The sequence below is a fragment of the Bactrocera dorsalis genome, chromosome 3, assembly GCF_023373825.1.
Source record: "Bactrocera dorsalis isolate Fly_Bdor chromosome 3, ASM2337382v1, whole genome shotgun sequence".
NCBI classification, from domain to species: Eukaryota; Metazoa; Arthropoda; class Insecta; order Diptera; family Tephritidae; genus Bactrocera; species Bactrocera dorsalis.
In genome coordinates, this window is record NC_064305.1 from 60,343,885 (window position 1) to 60,367,369 (window position 23,485).

At 36.7% G+C, this 23,485-nt stretch overlaps 1 protein-coding gene across 16 annotated transcripts in view; it reads right to left on the bottom strand.

Moving 5' to 3' along the window:
• Nucleotides 1–23,485, bottom strand: part of LOC105221940 (transient receptor potential cation channel trpm) — a 293,914-nt gene that overhangs the window by 14,968 nt on the left and 255,461 nt on the right. For all 16 annotated transcript variants that reach the window (XM_049451694.1, XM_049451693.1, XM_049451698.1 and 13 more), the window contains 7 exons: nt 20,338–20,495; nt 19,714–19,904; nt 15,996–16,141; nt 4,364–4,463; nt 2,971–3,092; nt 2,579–2,702; nt 853–1,085 (listed from right to left, as the gene is read on the bottom strand). In XM_049451694.1, the coding sequence (XP_049307651.1) occupies nt 853–1,085; nt 2,579–2,702; nt 2,971–3,092; nt 4,364–4,463; nt 15,996–16,141; nt 19,714–19,904; nt 20,338–20,495 (1,074 nt within the window). The remainder of the gene's footprint in view (nt 1–852; nt 1,086–2,578; nt 2,703–2,970; nt 3,093–4,363; nt 4,464–15,995; nt 16,142–19,713; nt 19,905–20,337; nt 20,496–23,485) is intronic.

Below are 23,485 nucleotides of genomic sequence, written 5' to 3' on the forward strand. Positions count from 1 at the left end.
GGCAACATAAACAAACAAAATTGTCGAATATGGAGTGCTTCCAACCCACAGATACTCCATGAGACGGAATTGCATCCACTTCGTGTCACAGTGTGGTGTGCAGTTTCATCACGCTGCATTGTCGGGCCCTACTTCTTCGAAGACAACGGTGACACCGTTACTGTTACTGGAGACCGTTACTTGAGCATGTTGAGAGAGTTTTTCTATCCAGAATTACGCCGAATGAGAATTTCTTTCAACTCTGTGTGGTTTCAGCAAGATGGTGCAGCTCCTCACATAGCCCAACCTGTTATGACATCATTGCGACGAAAATTTCCCAATAAGCTGATATCCAGAAACTCCACATTCCGTTGGCCACCCAGGTCGCCTGACCTTATTGCACCTGACTTTTTCTTGCGCGGTTATTGCAAACAGGAAGTCTACAACGCAAAACCAACAAATTTGAATGAACTAAGGCAATCCATTCGAGAAAGAATTTCGGCTATTCCTGTCTCAACTCTCCAAGCAGTAATGAACAACTTTTTGGTAAGATGCCGCACATGCATCAACGAGCATGGGGGTATTTAAATTCAATTATTTTTAAAACTAATTAAGCTATATTTAACAAAATTGAAAGAGCTTTAACATGAGTAAAAGAAAAATGAACTCCATACACTGAAAAAAAAATTATTTGAGTTTCTTAATGTAGCAAAATTCATCAGCCACCCTGTATAATATTTTAAGATTAAAAATTTTATTTTTCCCCAGTACCAAAGGGTTCTTACTTTCACTCCTATGAAACTAAAGCTCATAAAGTACCTATCGTTATCTAAATTACATATGTATACAGAGTATGTAAAACTTTTTACCCACCTGTACCGTTGCTGTCTGCACATTCTCCTTCTGGTTAATGTCCTCGATTTTTTGCGCCAATATTTCAACACGCTCGGTTGTGTTCTTAACACGTTCATCAGTCGATTGATTCAATATGATTTCCTGTTCATGGAAGAAACCCTCCACACACTCCTCTTCGAAGTCATACAAACGCTCCATATCGTCCTTTTCCAGGAACAATTTCAGGCCATTGTCACGTTGTACCTCCAATCCTAATGGCGAGTTGACATTATTTATACGTTGTTGTTGTTGTTGTTATTATTGTGTTGTATAAACGATTGTGTGTTTCGGCGCGTGGCAGCAGGTGAGCATGAGTTCACATTTCGAAGATGTCGGTTGGTTGTTTGGACGTTTGATGATAACGTTGTACAGTGTAAGGGTTGTTGTTGTAGAAGAATTGTAGTTGTTGTTGCAGCAACATGTATTCAAGTTATTCAAAGTGCGCAGCGTCATTATTGACGGATTTTGTTGCAGGTGACACATATATTCCACATTGTTGAAGGTTTGGATCGGGTACATCGATGGTTTACGATGTTTCAGCGTGGTAAAGCGCCATTTTGTGGATGACGCAACAACAGTTGTCGGCAATTACGGTTGTTTTAAAACAAATACAAGAATATTTCATTAGTTTTTTTGACACAATGCAAATTCGAGCGGAAATATATGTATATATGTAGTTTGGATGAAGAACATTGATACACATATGCATATGTATGTATGTGTGTTTGTTCGTACGTGTACGTGTTGTGTATGCATTTCATGTGTTCCATGTGGTTGAGCAGATGTAGCCAATGGTGTCATCATCATAACAGTCAACGGTGTTCAACGTTGTTATCGAGCGCATGAGCAACAACAACAACAACAAAGGAGTGACAGACAATGATGGACCAACGAGTGGGTGGGTAGTTGTGGTGTGGTGTGGTGAATGGCCAATGCAGGTATGTATTTGTTATGGATATGGTATCGTGTGCAATTCGGAGTGATGTGGCATGCCACATGACATGGCGCGTGTGGCACAAATGACCATTGTGATATGCAATAACAGCAACAACGATTGTAGATTTCCAAAACCATTGGCAATGAAGTGGAATTATATGCAACATACATATATGCATGGATGTGTGTGTGTGTGTGTGCACGTATTCCATGTTTATTTTTAGTATGTGTTTTGTGGTTGCACATTTATATAAATAGTTTTGTTGTTGTTGTTTTTTTTTTTAAATTTAATATTTTCATGCGTTTATGGTTTTGATGGGCAATTTTTGTGGTATTTGTTGTTATTGTAGTTTTTTTTTTATTTTAATTTTTTGTTGTTGTTGATAAATTTTTTTAAATTTAATATTCCATGCGTTAATGTTTTTGATGAAATTTTGTTTGTTTTTTTTTGCATATGTTTTTGTTATTATTGTTTTTTTTTACAATTTCAATATCGTTTATGCAACACATCCAATGTGGCAAGTAAGTGCAAATGTGCGATGTTTGTGGTGCAGTGCATTTTTATTGTTGTTAGCATGTTTTGTAGACATTTGTATGCATGTATATTATATGTGTATGTGTGTATGCGTTTAACAGCCATGTACGATACCGTTAACGGCAGCGCAATAATGGGAAAAAATATATAGAAATATTATTTTAGTTAATTATATTCAAGCGTTAGTATAAGACTCACAGGGAATAAAATTTAATTTTCTCATCCCTCTCTCACCTTTCGCTTTGCGTATACAATACTTGAGCAGCGAGTAGAAATGGCAGAGCGCGATGAAGGGTGGCGGCAGCACGGGTTTCTGTTGGTACTCCATGACGACGGTGAAGCGTTGGAACATCCAAACCTATACCCGCACAATAACAACAACAAGAAAGTAATGTAGATCACAGCGCATAACAGCCATTAGTAGCCAACATTAGTCCAGCAGACGCCCCGGAAGCCATAAAGCGCGCCATGTGGCAAGTAGCAGCATCAGCAGTTGGATTGGTTGTGTTGTAGCAGAAAGTATAAAAGAAGAGATAAAAAAATTTGCATACGATTTTCATTAATTTTTCTATTTTTTTTGTAGCACAGTTATGCTACATAAATCTCAGTGGTGTGTTGGGACGCACCTGATGCGAAACCGAGTTCACTTCGTTGAAAATGTTATTGAAGACGGCAATCAGCAGATTAATTAGCAGAATGTTGGCAATCAACAGGTACATGGCCATTATGATTGGTGTCACCCAGTGGCCTGTAGTAAGAAACATTGAGATAGGTGATAAGTAAAAGTCGAAAATTTTTTGAAATGAAAGAAATACTAGTAAAATCATTAAAATACATCACTTTAAAAAATTTATAAATTAAATTGTTTTAATGTGATTTTTTAGTCTACAAATGTATCAATTTTTTTTCATATTTCATTAGTTTAAATATTCGAAAGTATTTCTCTAAAAGAAGTTTTCATAATTCGAAATATTTTTAAAGTAACCGCCGATTTAGCTTCTTATCAACTAGATCGAGTCTTATAAGCTCACAGCAGTGCGTTAAAAAGTCAACTTTTATTTTGTGCAGCCGCCATTTTATGAAAAAAAAAAATATCATGATATCTTCTTCCGCTTTTTTGCTATTTATTCAATGCTCTATAAAAAGTGTTATAGTAATCGGATTTAGTTCAAATATGCGCCGTTTCGTTCAATAACCTGTTTCCATCTAGATGACAACTTCATAAGACCCCCCTCGTAAAAGCTCCCCTCCTTATTTGCGAAGAACTCGGACAGCCACTTTTCACAAGCCTCTTTTGAGTCGAACTTTACATGAACAAGAGCGTTCGCCATGGACATGAGCAGGTGGTAATCACTTGGCGCTATGTCCAGGCTATATGGTGGATGCGATAAAACCTCCCATCCAAGCTCCCGTAGCTTCTGACGAGTCATCAACGAAGTGTGTGGTCTGGCCTTGTCCTGGTTGAACTCTACACCCTTCCTGTTGGCCAATTCTGGACGTTTCTGGTCGATCGCCTGCTTCAAGCGGTCCAGTTGTTCGCAGTAGATGGTAGAATAAAGCGTCTGGCTATATGGGAGCAGCTCATAGTGGATGATTCGTAGAAGAAACGTTGTGTTGTAATATTTATATGACGAGATCCACATATAATTCGGAAGGATCTTAAAAATGTTGTTCAAGCTTTTATTTAAGTTAAAAATATTTACTGATTCTAAAAGAACAAAATCGTAGTCGGATTGTTCAAAATTTATGTGTAAAACCTCAAGGTATATGTTTGAGAACCTAGACGGCGCTAACATAACGTAATTTCTTCCTATTTTGATGTTCACTATTACCACATTTGGATATATTACAGCCGAAAAATTTCTTCAACTGTACTATCCTTCTCTAATATCTATTAGTTTCAAAACAGAGACTAAACGAATAATTTCCCACACAGGATTAAAGTTGAAACTATCCAAATCATAACAGTTAATTTCCAACAGAGCAATAAATATTTTATGAATTTCTTAATAAACTTACCAGTGGGACAAGGCTTCTGATGGGGCTCCTCACCGCATGGTGGATCAATATCATCGGCGAACACTTCACCATACAACATGAAGTACGGCTGATAATAAACCTGTGAAAGGATGAGAAAAAGACGAGAAGAAAATAAATTAGTATTCTAAAAGCAAAGTGACACGGCATCACATAACGATTATGGCCGATGAGCCAGAGTCGAGAGCAAGAGTAGAGTAGATAGACAGTTACACAAATGCATGGTTGCAGCACAACAAGAAGAAGACAACATAAACGGCGTTAGCTGCCGTTCGGGTAATGGGGCGATGGAGGATAGAGAGCGGAGGGAGTAGACAGTTAACAAAGATGTACACATAGCGAGCACGTAGAGAGCAGATACAGTTTTTTTTACAAATTTACAATCATATAATAACTCATCTAAATAGTTGGTTATGTATTTACAGTTATATATACATATCTACATTTACACATATAAACATTATATAACTATTTTAAATGAAAAAGTAAGCACAATTGTAAAACAGTCGCGATTTATTCCTTTTTTTTGTCTTTCAAATCGTAGCCAATCGCAACAGCCGTTAGGCGCATCGTTGCAGCTAACATTAGTTTAATAACATTTACATATTTACAGTTATAGTGGTATGCAGAGTAAATTAAGGAGCAAAGCATCAGCACTAATTAAATCAAAATGAAGAAATGCTGAGAGCAGCTGCTCAAATCAATCAACCGTCCAAGTCCATTAATTTGTTTTCTCGCTGGCAAGGATATTGTATAACATCCAGCGAAGAGCATTGGGTTTGAGTATATTATAATTCTTTTATATAATACATTTTATTTGTTTTCTTTTGATGCCTGAATTGCCTTGAAAGCGGCGTCAAATGAGGTGTAATGATAAATTGGCAAATAAACGAGCTTTTATTGGCTTACAGTACAATTATTTGGGCCATTAAATTATTTACGGATTTCGGTCCTAAGATAAACTACCCAAAATAGCTAAAAATGCATTTAAACTAGATATTTATTATTGCAGTATGAGCACAACTATAAAAGCTATATTACTGATCGGTTAGTAAAAAGCTCAAAAGCTGGTAAATATAAATTGAAGAGACACATTCAAAGCATCGTTTTCCCAATACTTCTTTCAAAATTTTAACAATATATAATTTATAAACCACGTTTTGCTCTAAGTAGTGGTTTGTTCCTTAACCAGATACAGAATGCTTCTTGAGAGCAAAATCTCTGATTTATTATCCCAGATTTAGCTAACTTATGGAATAGCGAGTTAAGAATATTTAAAAAGAATATTGTTTGCACGATTTGAAAGTGGTGATTTTAACTTGGAAGTACTAAAGCTTCCTCCAGGGCAAGCAAAATAAGTTTGAAGATAATGAACTTGAAGCTCGATGAACATTGTTGCCAAACGCAAGAAGTGCACGCAGAATTGTTGGTAGTCACAAAAACTGATCAAGTTCAAGCTAGCGAAAGCCGAAAAACGTCCGGAATTTACGACTAGACAGAAGGCTTACATTTTTCGCCATGACAACGCTTGGCCTTAATACTGAAAAATAAGTTCTTTTTTTGCATGATAAAGAATTTTAAAATTCCCTTAACTAACGATTCAATTTCTCTGATAACATCAATGCGCCCACCAAGGGGGAAAGGGCAGAAAAGCTTAAGCATCTAGTAAGGCTGTGCCATTTGATCCCCATATGCTAATTAGTACCAAAAGGCTGCCAATGTTTATTTACGATGTGAAAAGTTTGTCTGGTGATTTTCACAAGGGGAGTTCTCTTTAAATTTTGAGTTTCCGTCGGAATCGTCGAATATCTGAGTGGACGCCCCAGGCATTTAGTCAAGGTCGTGAAACCATTGAGAACTTGCCTCATTCGAGTTGTCCATCCACCTCTGTTAATCACGACGGCATCAAATAAGTCAAAGAAGCTGTGGTTGAAAATCGTCGTGTTGGCATCAAAGAGCTAGCAGAGGATCTGTGTTTGGGTATTCAACGATAGACCCGTACTAAAAGTTCTGAATGCGCCACCACATTCTAACATGAGTGTGACTGACCTTTCGACAAAATATAAAAACAGAGTCACAATTCAGTCACCATATTTACTCTTTTTTTATGCCTCTTTCTGACTTCATCGAAGTCATTTAAAGCCACACACTGAAGGCCATCCCAATCGCGGCTTATATCAAGTGTATGGGAAACATAATGAAACGTTGGCATGCTTGTACTCGTATTGGCTAAAAAAGAGCCTATTTCCAAGGTAATAATAAAGATGTGTATAAAAATAATTGTTGAAAATGTATTTTTTTTTTTTCAGTCTGTGTAATTTGATCAGATCGCTGATTGAGATATTCTATTTTCGAAACATGCCTGTTTTGTGGTTCTCAAAAACCAAGAAACAGCATATAAACTGTCGCTGAAATGCGAAGATGCAACAGGGTACGGAAGGAATCGAAGAAAGGAAGGAAAAAAGAGCACCATTCTAGAAAGTAAACTTTTACTCAAATGTGCCCATCGATCTTCAGATCGGATGAATTAATTTTACGGCAGACTTTGCATAGGAACAAAGGTTAAGATTTTTAGTCTTCGCGAAATTCTGGTTCCAAAAGTTTGGATCGCTTCTTATTGGTAATGAAGTCCAATTGTGTTAAGTTGTATAAAGTCAACTACATCATAAACTAAAATGAAAATTATGCGTGGTTTCTTATTGTGCCAAACTGTCCCTGTTCCTGTCATCTCAGCGAACTGTTCACAGTCATCTATTGTTATAAAGTCCGTACCGTAGAGAAGCAAAAAATCTAAATATTCCCTTTTGTAAAATATGCAAAGTATATCTATGAATATAATATATATCAATATAAACTTATATAATATAGTCCATGAGCACCTTTAAATATTGCTATCATAGGACAAAGTACTCAACAACTGCATTAACATAATTCATGCAAAAATCACGAACCGACTAACGCCAACAAATGAAAACATTCAACAGAAGGAACGGAGAGTAGAACAAAAGACAAAACAGAAAACAAAAAACAAAAAAGAGCGGCAGGAAAATCAAACAACTTGTAGCGCTGACAGTAAAAGCGTCAAAGAACAGTTAACAAGGAATATTTATGAACTTTTGCTTACTGAAAAGCGTTGACGCAGTAAAAGGAAACAAAACAACGAAAAAAGTGAAAAATGACATTGCGAAAATATGAAAAATGACAAAAGAAAAATCCGGAAAATGTGCACATAAAGAAAAAGGAAGAAAAAAAGAACTGATTCACGCTTAGCAAGTAACTGAGTTAAGAGGAAACGCAAACGCGGGGATGCGGGTGACAAAAATTATGCCCGAAAAATGTAAATTTTATTGAAACAGTGGCAACAAGTGTAGCGACTGCTGACAAATGAAGACAATAAAACGAAATCAGAGATACGAAAACGTTCAGACTACATTCTAACTAGATGGATAACTAAACATGCAGACATTCCGTTAAGTGATGAAAACTACGGTCGAAAGCTTAAACGGCGCGTGCATGAAAGCACATTTCCACAACAAAAGCAAAATTCTTGGAAATTTCTAACCAAAACAGCGTAAGTGGACATGATTAATTGTTGTTGGTGAGAAGGTAGTTGTGTACCTGTGTTTTGAGCAGTTGTGGATATGTCTTATGTAGAAGGTGATAGAGTAGGCGGTAGCGTAAGCAAGTGGCAAATAAAAGCTAGCAAGACATTTAATTATACATAAATATACATAGAAATTCATAATAGAGTACACACATACATATTTACGAGTGAGATTGCAACTCATAGAAGAGCTAGTTGAGAGAGGATTTCAAGAGTCTTTACGTTATTTTTATATAGCCGGCTAGGCGATTGCATGCAAAGCTTTAGAGTTATTTATTATTACCTTTTTTCAAATATGTTATAAAAAAATTTTAAGATTCAATACTTTTTAACAGTATTGTACAGTTTAGAACGCCGGTGCGTTTTTGTGTCCAAAACTCCTAAATAATAGATCATAAACCCTTATAAATCTACAAAGAGCTTTGTGCCTATCACAAATTTGCCTAGTCAGCTAATGTCTCTGCTATGTCTCCTGGATCACTGAATGAAATACTGCCAAGATGTTTCAACACCAGTCTTGCAAAGGATGGACAATGGATGAGAAAGTGTTTGAATATTTCTACCTCTTTGGCAACTTGCATTTGAGAAGATTTTGAGTCCTATTGCGAAAGGATATTGGAGACGCTTGCAGCGATTCTGCTAAGACCAGCTATTCTAATGAGTTTACCGTCAATTAAATAGCAGCTAAATTTTCATGAGAAACATTACAGCGGTTCGATAGTATAAAGCTAAGACTGACTGAGAGTACCTTACAGAAAACTTCCCCTCCAACCTTACACCCTTACTTTCGACCCATCCGTGAAAAAGCTCATTACGCATAATTTTCCGAGACTCCTCCACATCCATATATCCCTTGTCGGTATGAGAGCAGAGGAAAAGTTGTCATGAGTAGTCTCCGTACTGGAGGGATCCAAGTTTTCAGTAATTTAGTTGAAAGAGGAGAACGTGCTTTTGTTTCGAAACTTCAGACACTCAGTTTCTCTGAGCCTTAGAGAGCACTTATGGGCATGGACCCGCTGGCAATGTCCACTGGTGTAGTGCATAAAATGCCATTAAGTGGCATTGTAGTGGTAGTCTGCAGTGCATCAAAAATGCCGCTAAGAGTCACTCTTTAGCCACGTTGAAGCCTTTTAGCAAATGTAGGATTTTCGAGCTCCCTCCACCAGCCAATACACCAGAGAATATTATTCTTAACTACGGTTTCGCAGAGTCAAGATACCACCACTGATGGGTGTCCCTACCTTTTCCCTATTGCTCCCTTTGCAGCAGTATATGACAACCCATGCCTTCCTTGCTCTCTCCACTAAGCAAGGAAAACCCCTGAAATTAACGAACTATATTCTAATATAGCCGAATAGGTCTAACTTATCACATCAATTTCAATTTTGTATCTACCATATACAAATCAGTTAACTTGTGGGCGTGGTCAGACACAAGCTTCACATTGGCCCGGAGTAGAAGGGGACATGTTACTTTTCTCTTTCATTTTCATAGCAATCCTGATATTATATTCACTATAGAACAAGCTTTAGATTTGCTTGTATACTTTTAGGCGGGTAGACCGAGCTTGATTACGTTATTTACTATTTTCGAGAATTCAGTTATTTTTAACAAATATTGGAAATACTTCTTAATTCTTCGTAAGGGAAAGTAGAACTCGAAAAAATATAAGAAGAAACGAAATGGTGTTGCAGGAAGTTGAGACATCTCTTAGGAGAAGCCATTAGGTATTTTAAGCTCTAGAAGCCCTATAAGTTCAGGCGCTCTATATAAACATAGCACACACAAAGGTCTAAACATATCTACATACATACATATGTAAATACCGTTAAGCACAACATAAAATACCACGCAAGGCATAAATAATCGAAAATAGGGGACAGTGAAAGAAAACAAAGGAGAAAACCGCTAATTCACATACACATCAAAAAAGACTTTGGCGTTCCGCTAATAGACAATAGACGATCATTACATAATGATTACACAACTAAGTATGATTATAATTATTGTTTAAACTTCTATTTAGCTTGCATATGGACACATGTACATATGTATTTAGCAAACCAGCGATCTATGGGATCTAGGGATTATTATCTGTGTACGTTTGTCAGATTGCCGCTCAGGGTGTTCAGAATGTCGGATTTGGGCAAATTTGCCGCCGATTGTGGTATAGCTGACGATGTGGTTGTTGTTGTTGTAGTTGTAGATGTGGTTGTGCTTGTTGTTGTTGTTGTTGTAGCCGATGAAGCACGATGCAAGCCGCCCTGTCCATAGCCCGGTATGCGAGCATTATGCGAACGACTATTATGGCCCAGAGCGCCCAGGAATCCGGGCGCAATAATCGAGCCGGCGATCAGCTGGCGTGCGAGAGCGTGTGAGAGCGCAATGATGTGAACATGAGAGCAGTGTAGGTGTAAGAATGAGAGTATGCGTGTGCGTATGTGTGTATGAGGAGTGTGAAAACATTAGGGCGGTGCAAAATTATGACGTTGAAGAGTTTCAAAATAAAAAAGAAAAAATGTGCAATGTTTTTTACATGTGTATGTGTGCGTGTGAGCATGAGCGTTAGTTGTGTTTTTATATATATATTTTTTTTTGTTTTTGTGGGTTTTTAGATTTCGTTTGTTGTTGGCAAAATTCACAAAAGACAAGAAGAATTAGAAGCAGAAACGATGAAAAGAGAAAATACAAGATCAATATGCGCTGCTCGCCTTATTCAGCTACTAAATTTATGTATCTATGTATATGTATAAATAGCATGTGACATACATATACGTCTGTATGTACATGGCTGCTTGTTAGTCTGCAAATTATTAGCATTATTTTCAATATATATATTTACTTATGTATGTACTCCATTATTTATAACTATATATAACGGTTTTCATATATAAATTCTAGATATAAAATTTCTACAAACACTTTATTATAAAAAAACAAATTGCTATTGAAAATGTTAAAAAATATTACAAAACACTATTCACGATATGAGAAGTTTGTGTAAACAGTTTCGTGTTCCAACTCAGATTCATACTCAAACATACATTTAAGGTCACACAACTTGTCAAAAAAGAACGGTATTAAATTCCAGGAGCTCATACGGCAAGGCTTTACTGATTTATTACCAATTGCCCACTTATATTCGCACCTGCGCAACTGTAAAAGCTCATAGAAAGCCTTTGCCTAAACTTTCATCATCATTAGGTTAGTCTCCCCTATATATTATATTAGAAGATAGACTGTTCAATGAAGCAATAGTCTGAACATAAGCTGCTTCAAACTAATATATTCTCAATTACTTTTTTTTACTTAATGTTCCAATGGAAATATCTAAGCGTTAGAAGGACCTCTAAAGCATCAAGAAACAATGACGGGAAATGTCGAAATGTCCGATTCTAAATATTTTAATTTACTAACAAATATATAGAGGACAAAGTGAAAGAAAACAAATTTCGGCAATGCTGCAAAAACACTCAAAACAACTGAAGTAAAACATACAGTCTGTCAAGTAAGAGCGTAGTCGACTTTACCGACAGTTAATGAAAGATTTCGCTCTAATAGCAGAAACAGTGAAAAACGTAGAATCGTGGGCCGTGTCAGCTGATACGACCTATCTTGTGGGCGCGCAATGTAAGTGAACAGTGAAAAACGCTACTCCCTTCTCTCTTTGCCGTAGGAATCCGCGGCATTTGGATTTTTGCCGTGGAAACGTGTCAGCTGATTGCTCTCTCACAACGCAGGGTTGACAATATCAATATACTGTAGTAATTATACAATTTATCTTCAATATGTTTGAAATTGTCTTAAAATAACCCAAAATCAGAGTCGAGTGCTATTATTTATAAATATATAAATTTTTTTAAATACTTTGTTGTCAGTTTTGATATTTTATATTATGAAAAATTGTAATTGAAAACATAGCTGTGCTCAAAACTATATATGCCTATTGGGCAATGGCAACATTGTTCAAATGAAAACAAACAAAGATGGCTGATTTCTGCGTTTTTACCTTGGGCTCAACTTTTAGCACATTTTTCTCGCTAAGGAAGAAAAAGGAAGGAAGGGAGTAGCGTTTTTCACTGTTCCTGCTATAAGTGCTTCGCGAGCCGTTAAAGGGAAGCTTTGTCCTTGATGCATTGTCAACAAAAGTTTAGTTGTCGTTGTTCTTTTGAAAGAGAATCACGTTAAACGCCATGAGTGCTAAGTACGCGTCGCGTTACGAAGCTGTGCTCCTTTCCATCCACCCGAAAGATCCCAAAATGTCGCAATCAGCGACTGCTAAATATATGAGAAAGTCGAGAGCATTTGTACAGAAGTGGATACAGCAATATATAGTGGCTAAAAATGTCGATGATTTACCAGAACGTGGTTCGATAGGAAAAGTGAACAAAAAAGATGAAAAAAGGATAGTGAATCTGTTTTCGCGGAATCCTGCTTTAACACTGAGGCAAGGGAAAGCAAAATTAATGGCAAAAGGTTTAGATATATCCTACGAAACTATACGAACCGTTCTTCATACTCATGATCTGAAATTACGCAACACAATTAAGAAGCCTCTGTTGACTGAAAAGCTTGTGACACAGCGAATCGCTTGGGCGCATGAGAATATTGATAGAGATTTTGAAAATGTCATTTTTACTGATGAATGTTCTAAAGGGTGATTTTTTAAGAGCTTGATAACTTTTTTTTAAAAAAAAACGCATAAAATTTGCAAAATCTCATCGGTTCTTTATTTGAAACGTTAGATTGGTTCATGACATTTACTTTTTGAAGATAATTTCATTTAACTGTTGACCGCGGCTGCGTCTTAGGTGGTCCATTCGGAAAGTCCAATTTTGGGCAACTTTTTCGAGCATTTCGGCCGGAATAGCCCGAATTTCTTCGGAAATGTTGTCTTCCAAAGCTGGAATAGTTGCTGGCTTATTTCTGTAGACTTTAGACTTGACGTAGCCCCACAAAAAATAGTCTAAAGGCGTTAAATCGCATGATCTTGGTGGCCAACTTACGGGTCCATTTCTTGAGATGAATTGTTGTCCGAAGTTTTCCCTCAAAATGGCCATAGAATCGCGAGCTGTGTGGCATGTAGCGCCATCTTGTTGAAACCACATGTCAACCAAGTTCAGTTCTTCCATTTTTGGCAACAAAAAGTTTGTTAGCATCGAACGATAGCGATCGCCATTCACCGTAACGTTGCGTCCAACAGCATCTTTGAAAAAATACGGTCCAATGATTCCACCAGCGTACAAACCACACCAAACAGTGCATTTTTCGGGATGCATGGGCAGTTCTTGAACGGCTTCTGGTTGCTCTTCACCCCAAATGCGGCAATTTTGCTTATTTACGTAGCCATTCAACCAGAAATGAGCCTCATCGCTGAACAAAACACGCGCGCGAAACACATTTCGAACCGAACACTGATTTTGGTAATAAAATTCAATGATTTGCAAGCGTTGCTCGTTAGTAAGTCTATTCATGATGAAATGTCAAAGCATACTGAGCATCTTTCTCTTTGACACCATGTCTGAAATCCCACGTGATCTGTCAAATACTAATGCATGAAAATCCTAACCTCAAAAAAATCACCCGTTATATGGGCACGTTCTGTCCTCACGCGAGCCTGGTCAACTTCCACCAATAGGCTTGTTCAGCAGACCGTAAAACATGGAATAAAGATGCATTTTTGGGACTGCTTTTCAAAGCACGGATTCGGCACTTTGTATCTCTTTACTGACAACCTAAATGCCGAGAAAATTATAAAAATCTGAAAAATGCTTTACTGCTATCTGCCAAACGATGGTTCATCAGAAAAAATGAAGATTGGATTTTGCAGGAGGACAACGATCCTAAACATTGCACCAAGCTCTGTACTCAGTGGAAAACTCAATCTGGCATCGTTGCATTGGATTGGCCGTCGCAGTCGCCCGATGCAAACCCTATTGAAATTGTGTGGGCATATATTAAACAGAAGCTTCATGGAAGACGCACATATACTCTTAAGCAGTTGTCTTACGAAATTCGTCGGATCTAGCGATCCTTGCCACTAGAATACGCCGTCAAATTAGTAGAAAGCATGCCTCGGAGATGGCAGGCAATTATCGACGCTGGATGTGTTGGTATGATTCTATCTCATTTTTTTCGTAGCAGCTTGGGCAACTTGCAGCCGGTAAAACTTTCATTCTTGAACGAATCGCGATTGGACATCGTCCAGTTAAGACTCCTCCAACTATTGTAAGGTGAACTTTGCTGAGGACGAAGACCTAACCAGACCTTTTGCGATTTATGCATCTTGAGCTAGAGCGAGCTTACGACTATACAGTTGCAAGAAGCTGATAAGGCCAGATTTATACCAGCTTTACCATCGTGAATAATCACATGACAAATTGCTGTCAAAATGAAAATAAAAATATTTTTTCTATCGATTTTAAAGATAGAAAACTAGTATACATCTTTGAATTAAGTTTTCTTTCAATTCGTTAGTGATCACTGAATATTTATCATAGATCAACTTCTTCTGTGTGACGAATATCAATAATATACATAACAATGCGATATGTTTCTACAGCAAAAGTGCATTGTTCGATTATAAAATTTTACAATGCTTTATTACTAAACACATAGAAATTTATTAAGAATGTTCATAGCTTAGCTTGCCTTATAGCTGAAGGCGAAGGCGCTAAAATTTCGCTATAAAAATTATGACATTTTTGGTATTAAAATTTTTGCCACCACTTACTACGAGTATAACTCTGGATAACTATGGGGATAATATAGCTTCCAACACTGTTAGTCATACGTATACAGTTAACTATTTGATATATTCGTTAATATACTGATGTTTACGTTAACTCGTACTTATACGAGTACTCTTATGAATTTGATTAATTGAACTTGACAGCTGTTGAGCGCATTTTATAATCGCATCAATATCACTAAACATTTTATGATTAAACGCAGTGACACTGTCTGTAATAAACATTAAATGTGTCTCCAAACAGTTAAAATGAATATATCTCCTTGGATGGCGGTGGGTACGTAATCGTCAATGGTGACCGTTATGGCGCCATAATAAACGACTATTTGATACCTGAAATTGAAGCTCGTAATCGCGGTGACATTTGGTATCCACAAGACGGCTGCACTTTCCACACATCACTACAATTAATGGATTTTTTGGAGCAAATCATTTCATGTTTGTGGCCTGTCGATTGACCATCAAGATCGTGTGATATCACATCATTGAACTTTTTTCTGTGGGGATACATAATGTCTAAATTCTATGCGGTCAATCTCGTCTCTATTCAGGCCTTGGAGCAAAACATTACGCGTGTTAGTCGCCAGTTACCAGTCGAAATGCTCAAACGAGTCATAGAAAATTGGACTACACGGATGAATCATCTGGGTCGAGCCGCGGCCAACATTTGAAAAAGATAATCTTCAAAAAATAATTGCCAAAGAATGTTTTTTCGAATGTTAATAAACATTTCTTATTAGATTTGAAGTTTCTGTGATTTTTCATTAAAAAGTAGGGAGCCTCGAAATGGATCAACCTTTAGCTGATATTTTAACTTCTAACCTTATTAATTTTATTTATGCGGCTTCTGATTTCACTTTCTCTTAAATCCCTTCAGCAACTGCTGCATTCCTTAACTGCTCATATGTATCTACGTAACTTTTCGCTGCCAAATTGAAAACTTAAGTATGCATTTCAGCACCCAAACAAGCATACCCACACAAAGTATCGCAAAGTCACAGTTATTTGTTTATATGTATATGTGTGTATGTTAATAGCGTTCCACACATTTTCGCCATTTCGCTATGTTTGTAACGGAAAGTTGAAAATTGTATGAGAAATAAACACAAATTCTCACAAAAACCAACCGACAAAACAACGAACGAATGAAAAATAACAACAAAGTAACCGAAAACTATGTAGAGCACTAAGTAAATGGGGGGAAAAACGAACCGAAAAAATGCCAGTATGTTTTATGATTTTCGGTTGCAGCTACTTACCTCTTTAATTAAACCCCATGTTGGCTCATTGCCCGGATGCCGTATGGCCTGACGACTGACGCCGAAACTCATTAGCACCACAGCCAAGAGCACCACAAAATAAATCATGTTTTTAACCATTTTGCCCATCATAGTGACCAGCGGACCTGAAAGCAGAATGAAATGTGAGTAAAGTGGTGAAAGAATCATATTTTTTATGATTTTCCGACGAAAATTTGCAAATTAAAAATTTAAGTGTGAAAAGCATACAAAGTGCATGGTAGGGTAATAACTTAAGTGCTCTCATAGGACTCAAGCCAAATTGCTCAATAAAGAAATGACGCAATGAGCTCACTTAAGTATTCCTGTAAAAAAATACTTAGAACTAAAATCTAACATTTTGAGCATTTTTTTAAAGCTTGTAATCTCTGCTGTTTTTTTTTGGAATATTATATCAGAGAAACGGTAACTGTAGGTGAGGACTGACTGAAATATAAACAATTCTCAAAATCAGGAAAGAATTCTCATAGATTCGTCCAACACTCAAATGCTACATTTATTCTCAGGAAACATATATACACGTACTTAGTCCTCTGCCATAAGTTCTGTTACAAGTTCAGGCCATATTCGACAAGCCATGTTCTCCAACTCTACGCACAAACTGTTGTCTAAAGGATTCAAATCTGGACTGCTAGAACCACCATCGCGGTGATTTGCCTTGCGTGCTGAAGCAGAATTTTGCTGGAAGATCCGATGATCTGTATCGATGATAGTATTCTTTAACTACTTTATGACGTCTTCTAAAACATCTTGCTGGTACACTTCTATTCCTGTTTTAACCCATTTATCATCTGAATGAAGAGATGGAACACTTTTATGGGAGATTTCTCATTCAACCATTACAGCGGCTGGAAAGTGACCATGTTTTACTGTCAATATAAATTTTGTTTGCATCTTTGGAAGTTTTTGTTGCAGACTTTGTCGGTTTTCTTATTAAAAACAACTTCAACAGTGAAAAATGTTTTATCTACAAAGAGCATACTTTCATTGTCTGTGGGTCACCGAAGAAGTCGCCTGCATCTGTTGAGCTTTATATGCTACAAGCGCGTTGTCAGAAGATGATCAATTGACCAAAAGTCGTCTTTCCTGTTTACGGTACTCTTTTTGAAAAAAAAACAGCTTTATCCGAATGAATATCCACTCGTACGGACTCGCGAGAGATGTCGAGCACTTTGGCCATCTCTCCAACACTTGCCTTACGATTTTCAAGCACCATATCCTTCACTTTTTTATTTTTTATTTTCATCAGATCTACCCAGATAGCACCTAGCTTTCACTTGTACTGAGGGTTTTAAATATTAAACTTTTTTTCTAGGGTTTTACCGATCGTGACATCGATATTTTATTTGTACTACAAGTACTTCAGCGATTGCTCATACAAGTGATCAGTACACCAGTCCATATACATGATAATTGCAAATTTAGGCTTCAAATCTTGATGGAGCTGACGATGAATACAGGCAATAGACTATAGAACATATTCTTAGAGGAAAATAAAGCAATACTTACGATATTTCAAATGGTTTGCTCAGAGGAATCCCGATCAAACCAGGACACTGATTAATGATATGGCTAAAGATGTTTTCTTCGAATATGCCATATTTCGCAAAATATTTGTATAAAATTTATCAACTTCACTTTAAAGCGAGTTAGAATCCAAGGAGACCTTTCTGAACAATTCTTAAGCTCGAAATTTGCACTTTGATTCTTAAATACTGTCTACGAAGTCAATTACCCGAAATAAGTGTAATGCATAATTCATCATTGCTCATTAGCTAAAATATTGGACCTTAAAGAGCACTTTCAGAGCTCTACAGAAAATAATGATGTTCATAAAAAATTCATGCAGTAGCTGAACCCTTTACGGTACTTCGCATAATGACGAAAATAATGAGGTCGAAGCATAAAAAGGGTAGCTCGCATTTATAATCGAGTTTAATGAGATTCAAGGACTGAAAGTTTAAAATATGAAGGAAGAGCTTACGGCAGTAACTTGAATTTAATGATGCCATTATACCGTCATTCATTTCATTTGTAATTAAAACCACATTGTTTGTAAATCGGCGCACAGTGCGCGAAATCAAACCGAAATCATATGTTATACCGAAATCGATTAAATTTTTGCTGACGGCGATTTAGGTACATAAGTTTGTACATATGTATTGTATGTATAAATAAATAGTAAGGTGCTCCCAAAATTTTCATCGTTTTTCGCGTTTAAAATTAATTCATAGTTAGCTTAGAACAAAATGTTCAAATCTTATGATTTGAGAAGGGTTGATTCAAGCTTTCTTAAACAAAGAGTGTTTTAGGAGTTGTTTCTTTGGACAAATTTCGTTGAGATATCTCGTCAAATGAAAAAGTTTTCCACACCAGCACTTTATTCTGATCGTTCGGTTTGTATGACAGATATATGTTAAACTCGTTCGATATCGGCCGTTCCGACAAATGAGCAGCCTCTTGGTTCGAAAAACACGGACGTAAGTTTCAGATCAATGTCTCAAAAACTGGGACTAGTTCGTGTATTTACAGGTCGGACAAAGATACGGCCCTAATCCTCAGAAAGCGAGTGTATAAATATGACAGCTGTCGGATCATTAATTTTTGAATTATATAATTTTTAATGAAGCAACTTTTTTCATTGTGGAAAAATGGATTAAAAGGAAATTCGCGTGTTGAAAAAATATTGATTTTTAAAGAGAAAAAATACAGTTGAAGCAAAATCTTGGCTTGATCAAGAGTTTTTGGATACTGCCCCAAGAAAATCAACGATCAAGGATTGTTATGCTAATTTTCGGCGTGTTGAAAGGAGCACCGCAGACGATTGCTTCCTCAGAACTGCTCCCCAGAGACTAATTTCTGTGCTAACATCTCAAATAAATGATCGCTGAGAAGAAATTTTTGGCAAATAAAGAGCTGATCGCCGAAACTGGGGCCTATTTTGAAGCAAAGGACAAATCTTATATATATGTATACATCTTATATTGTCCTTGAAGGGAACTATGTTGAATAAAATAAACGAGTTTTGCCAAAAAATCGACTAAGCTCAAGATGCTGATCCAACATTTCTTAGTAGATTTTACAAGCTTTGTGACAAGCTTAATATACCCGAGAATATTCTTTAATAGCCAAGTATTTGGACTTTTGCTATTGAGCTATCTTCAGAGAAAGAAGCAAAACGGAAACTCTTCAGCGATCAGTTACTTACTGACTGGAACAAAATATTATGTCGGTTTTGGACTACTAAAAGATCTATCTTTGATTTAGTTAAAACAAATCGATCATTAAAAAATATTTTTTTGAGATAAAAAAAAAACAATTGTTTTGAGTTTCAAACGAAGCTTAAAAATAAACGATTTACTAGTCGTTGAAAAATATTTTCTAAGCTTAAACTCACAAGCCTGACTTTTTTTAGATCTTCTCGGTAGATTAAGAGCTCTTGTATATCTTTTTGTCAAACAGCAGAATCACACAGCGGAAGCTTTTACTAAGTCTCCTTGTGTACCTACCTTTATTCAACAAAACAAAAAAGTTGACCTAAAAAATTGTTTGCAATAAATTGCTCCACCCTAATAGTCATTACAAATATGTGCTGCCGTAGGTTACCACGTGCAATCACGTAAGTACGTGAGTATGTGGGTGTTTTTCACCGACGGAATAAATATTTGCTCTCACTTACCCAAATACTTGTTGACACCCAAAATATTGAGTATTCGCAAATACCAATAAATACTATCCACACAGTAAATCACGCGGCCGATATCCATTGTGTTGGGTCGAAAGCGCAGCGATAAACCGATCAGGAACAAGATAATAGCAGCTGCATCGCAGGGATTCCACATATTCCAGGCCCAGACCGCAAATTTATGGCTGTTGTGGGCGTAAAAGAAAAAAGAGAGAACAGAGAAATTTGTGAAAACGCAAAAAGAACAGAAGGCTTGAAGCAAAAGGCGCGCTCCAACAAAAACAAAAAAAGTGATGCGGACTGCAAAAGTAATCTGAGAAGAATTTAATTCAGCGTGAAAAATTAAATTAACAGCAATTGTGTGTGTGTGTGTGTGTTGATGTGTGAGTGTGTGATTGTGTGATTGTGGTTGTATGGCAAGCGATAATGAAAGTGAGCGCAAATGGTCAAGCATAAAACGCAAAGTAGCACTTAACAGTTATTTTTAAAGGCAAACCGCATGAGATTAAATTTATACTGTTAACACTTTGGCTTATGTGAGCATATGCTCGCACGACTGCTTAACAGTCACTGAAAAATTTAAAAAGAAATTTAAAATAAAAACTTTAAGATACTTACGTTATGGCCACCGGCTCCGAAGAGATAATTTCTCGTATTTTCTCAAAACCCAAAGTGGCTATGTATGCGATGGAGTAGACCTCCTGCCAGCGCGGCGTGGGGCCCATCTTCACCAGCACGGTGTAGGTGAACATGAATAGAAAAAACATGTAGGCAATCTGTGGAGAGAAATAGTAATAAATAAATAATATATTTGGGGGGCTTAAAGTTAAGATAAGAGAGCGGAAATTAAAGGTATTCCGGATTGTCACTGGGGAGGAATAGTTAACAATTATTTATAAGATCTAAGCAAATTAGTTGCAAAGTGATACTTTAAAATATAAACCACCAAAAATCCCTTGGATCTGATTGCACCTAAGTGATCTCAAGAAAGCATATAAGTAAGTAATTTTTACATTGTCTAGATAAGACACTAAACAGGCTCATTTTTTAAGAATATAGTTTGGCCTGCCCGCATGATTGCGAGGCCGCTGGAGGAAAGTGGCAGTGAACTTCTGTGCGAATGAGTCAAAGATTGGGGGAAAGGTTAAAAGCGGCATATTTTGTCAGGAATTCTTTATCAACTTCAGTTCAGACAATCCGAGCCATACAGATAACAGTATGTCTACTATTTGGAAGTACAACCTCTTTCAGAAGAGTGACCATCTGCTCTGAAAGCAGGGCAGCGATACTAGCCTTGAGCTCACTAACCGTGCCTTCAAGACAGGTTAAGGCAAGCTTAACCTCGTTATTCATGATAAAGCTCAGAACCTGTCAAGAAAGGTAGCATAGCTTCGCTATCAGTATAATAGGAACGCGTGGTGTTCCACTCTAATCGTGTGTTCTATTACTGGGTAGCTAAGCTTTCCGGCAGCTTGTCCAAAGTAGGGCTGCCATCGATTCATGTGCTGTTTGAAGATTCTTTTGCAGAAGATCGATCGTAAGTAGTGACCTCTTTGTACTTAAGGGGGGGAGAATGCTTTAGAAGCTTCAAAAAATCGATTATTTTGCTTAAATCTCTTCAAAAATAATCTAAGAATATGTCCCCAAAGTTTTAGATGGGAATTCTAAATATTTTCGAAGCTAGAAGGGTATTAAGAAGCTAGTGACCGAGCGTTTAGCAGATACATATATGAGCGATTGGGCAGAAAGCGAAAACTTTGACGCGCGATTTCTCGGTTTCTCATTTTTACGATTTTTCTTAAATGGCGGGCAGGACAGAAAAAAACTAAACGTCGCGACGTGTCGTATGAAATTGGAGCAAAGTTTATTATCTTTGGAATTAAATTATCTTCTATTTAAACTAAAAAAAAGCTAAGAAAAGTCAAGTTTGAACATATTTTTAAACAACATAAAGTAAAAAACTTTTTTTTTTTTAATTTTTAAAAAATTTATAAAATTTTACATTTTTTTAGAATTGTTTTAGTTTAACCAGAGATAAATTATTATAAAATATGAGTCTCTTTGAATATTTTTTTTCAATAAAAATTGCGACCTGCATCCTACCCGCCATCCGACAAATGCACATGCATGAGATGCATCGGGCAATTGCTTCCTAAAGGCAGAATACCAAAGATTTCGTTTCCAAAAAATGTGTGAATGATGTTTAAATATATGTATATATAACTATAAACCCTAGAAAATTCGCTTAAATCAATTATTTCTTTCCTTACCGAAAAAATTTCTCAAAAAACTCGATTTTTTGAAGCCTCTGCTTAGTCTACACCAAAAGGTTGCGAATCTTATCGAATTGTAGCTGTAGACGCTTTATAGGCAAAGAAGATGTAGAAACGTCTCAAGACTTTATTTTTGATTGTTTGCAAGATGGAGATGTTATCTGAAAGGGTGTGCTCCCAAGTGCGTAGGGAGCTCACCCTTTCAGATAACACACCAAGCTTGCTGAAATAGGTATTAAACACCGAATTTGTATTGGCTTAAAGGTGGTTTGTCGACTTATAACATAGTAAATGACTATATATAGAAGCTCATGTGCGATCCCTGGATGAAGCATCAAACCTATAATCACCTATAGTTCGGTGAGCATATAATAAAAGCAAATCTAGACTAGCATCTAGGTTCGAATGCAATTGAAGAAAGTACTGGAATATCAGGCATTTTTGGATATAACATGGATTTTTAAGATGAATTCATGTTCTGAGGCCTTCCATTTCGCCATTGTCTGTCTCTCAGCCCTTTCGGAAATTTCATTGTATGTGATTCTTTGGACAGAGGAATGACCCTTTTATTTATTTATTATTTTATTCAAATATTATATGACCCAAAATTTATGGAATAATAGAGTCAAAATACCAGGTTGTTTAATAAGTTTTGTCGTTCGCTAAGAGAAGGAGTTGCTGCTAGACTTCTTTTTTTGATTTGTTGGTACACTTTTCATATCTGTCAATTCATTTTTTGTTTACAAGCCATTTAGTGTCGCCGTGTCAAAGTATTTTTTTACAATGGAAAAAATTGAATATCGTGCAGTGATAAAATTCTTATTTTTAGAAGGCGTAGCACCAAAAGAAATTCACAAACGAATGTTAAAAGTGCATAATGATTGTTAATCTACAACAGTAGAAAGATGAGTTGTTGAATTTAAACGGGGTCGTACAAGCCTTGGAGGCGATTCACGTCAGGGACGTCCAAAAAGTGCATCAACAACAGAAATCATAACCAAAATAGGATAAGGTTTTGGAAGATCATCGATTGACTGAGAGAGATTTAGTAGAGGCTCTACACATCTCATTAGATAGTGTGAGCTATATTTTAAGTGAAATTTTGGGTTTTAGAAAGCTGTATGCACAATGGGTGCCGCATTCGCCAACAATGGAACAAATTCACATTCGAATTCGACTTTCTCTGCAACATTCGGAGCGTTTTAAAAAGGATAAAGTAGATTTTGTATGTCAATGCATTACTATGAATGAAACTTGGGTCTATCACCATGATCCCGAATCAAAACAAGAGGCTTGAGAGTGGTGTGAACTTGGTTCTTCGGCTTCGAAACGAGTTCGAAACCGGAAATCGGCCAAGAAGGTTATGGAATCAGTTTTTGGGATGCGGGAGGAATTATGTTTGTGGATTACTTGGGATCTACAAATTGGAGGATTGTTGGAGCAAGTGTATTAATGTCCAGGAACTTATTCAGTATAAAATAAATAAGTGTATT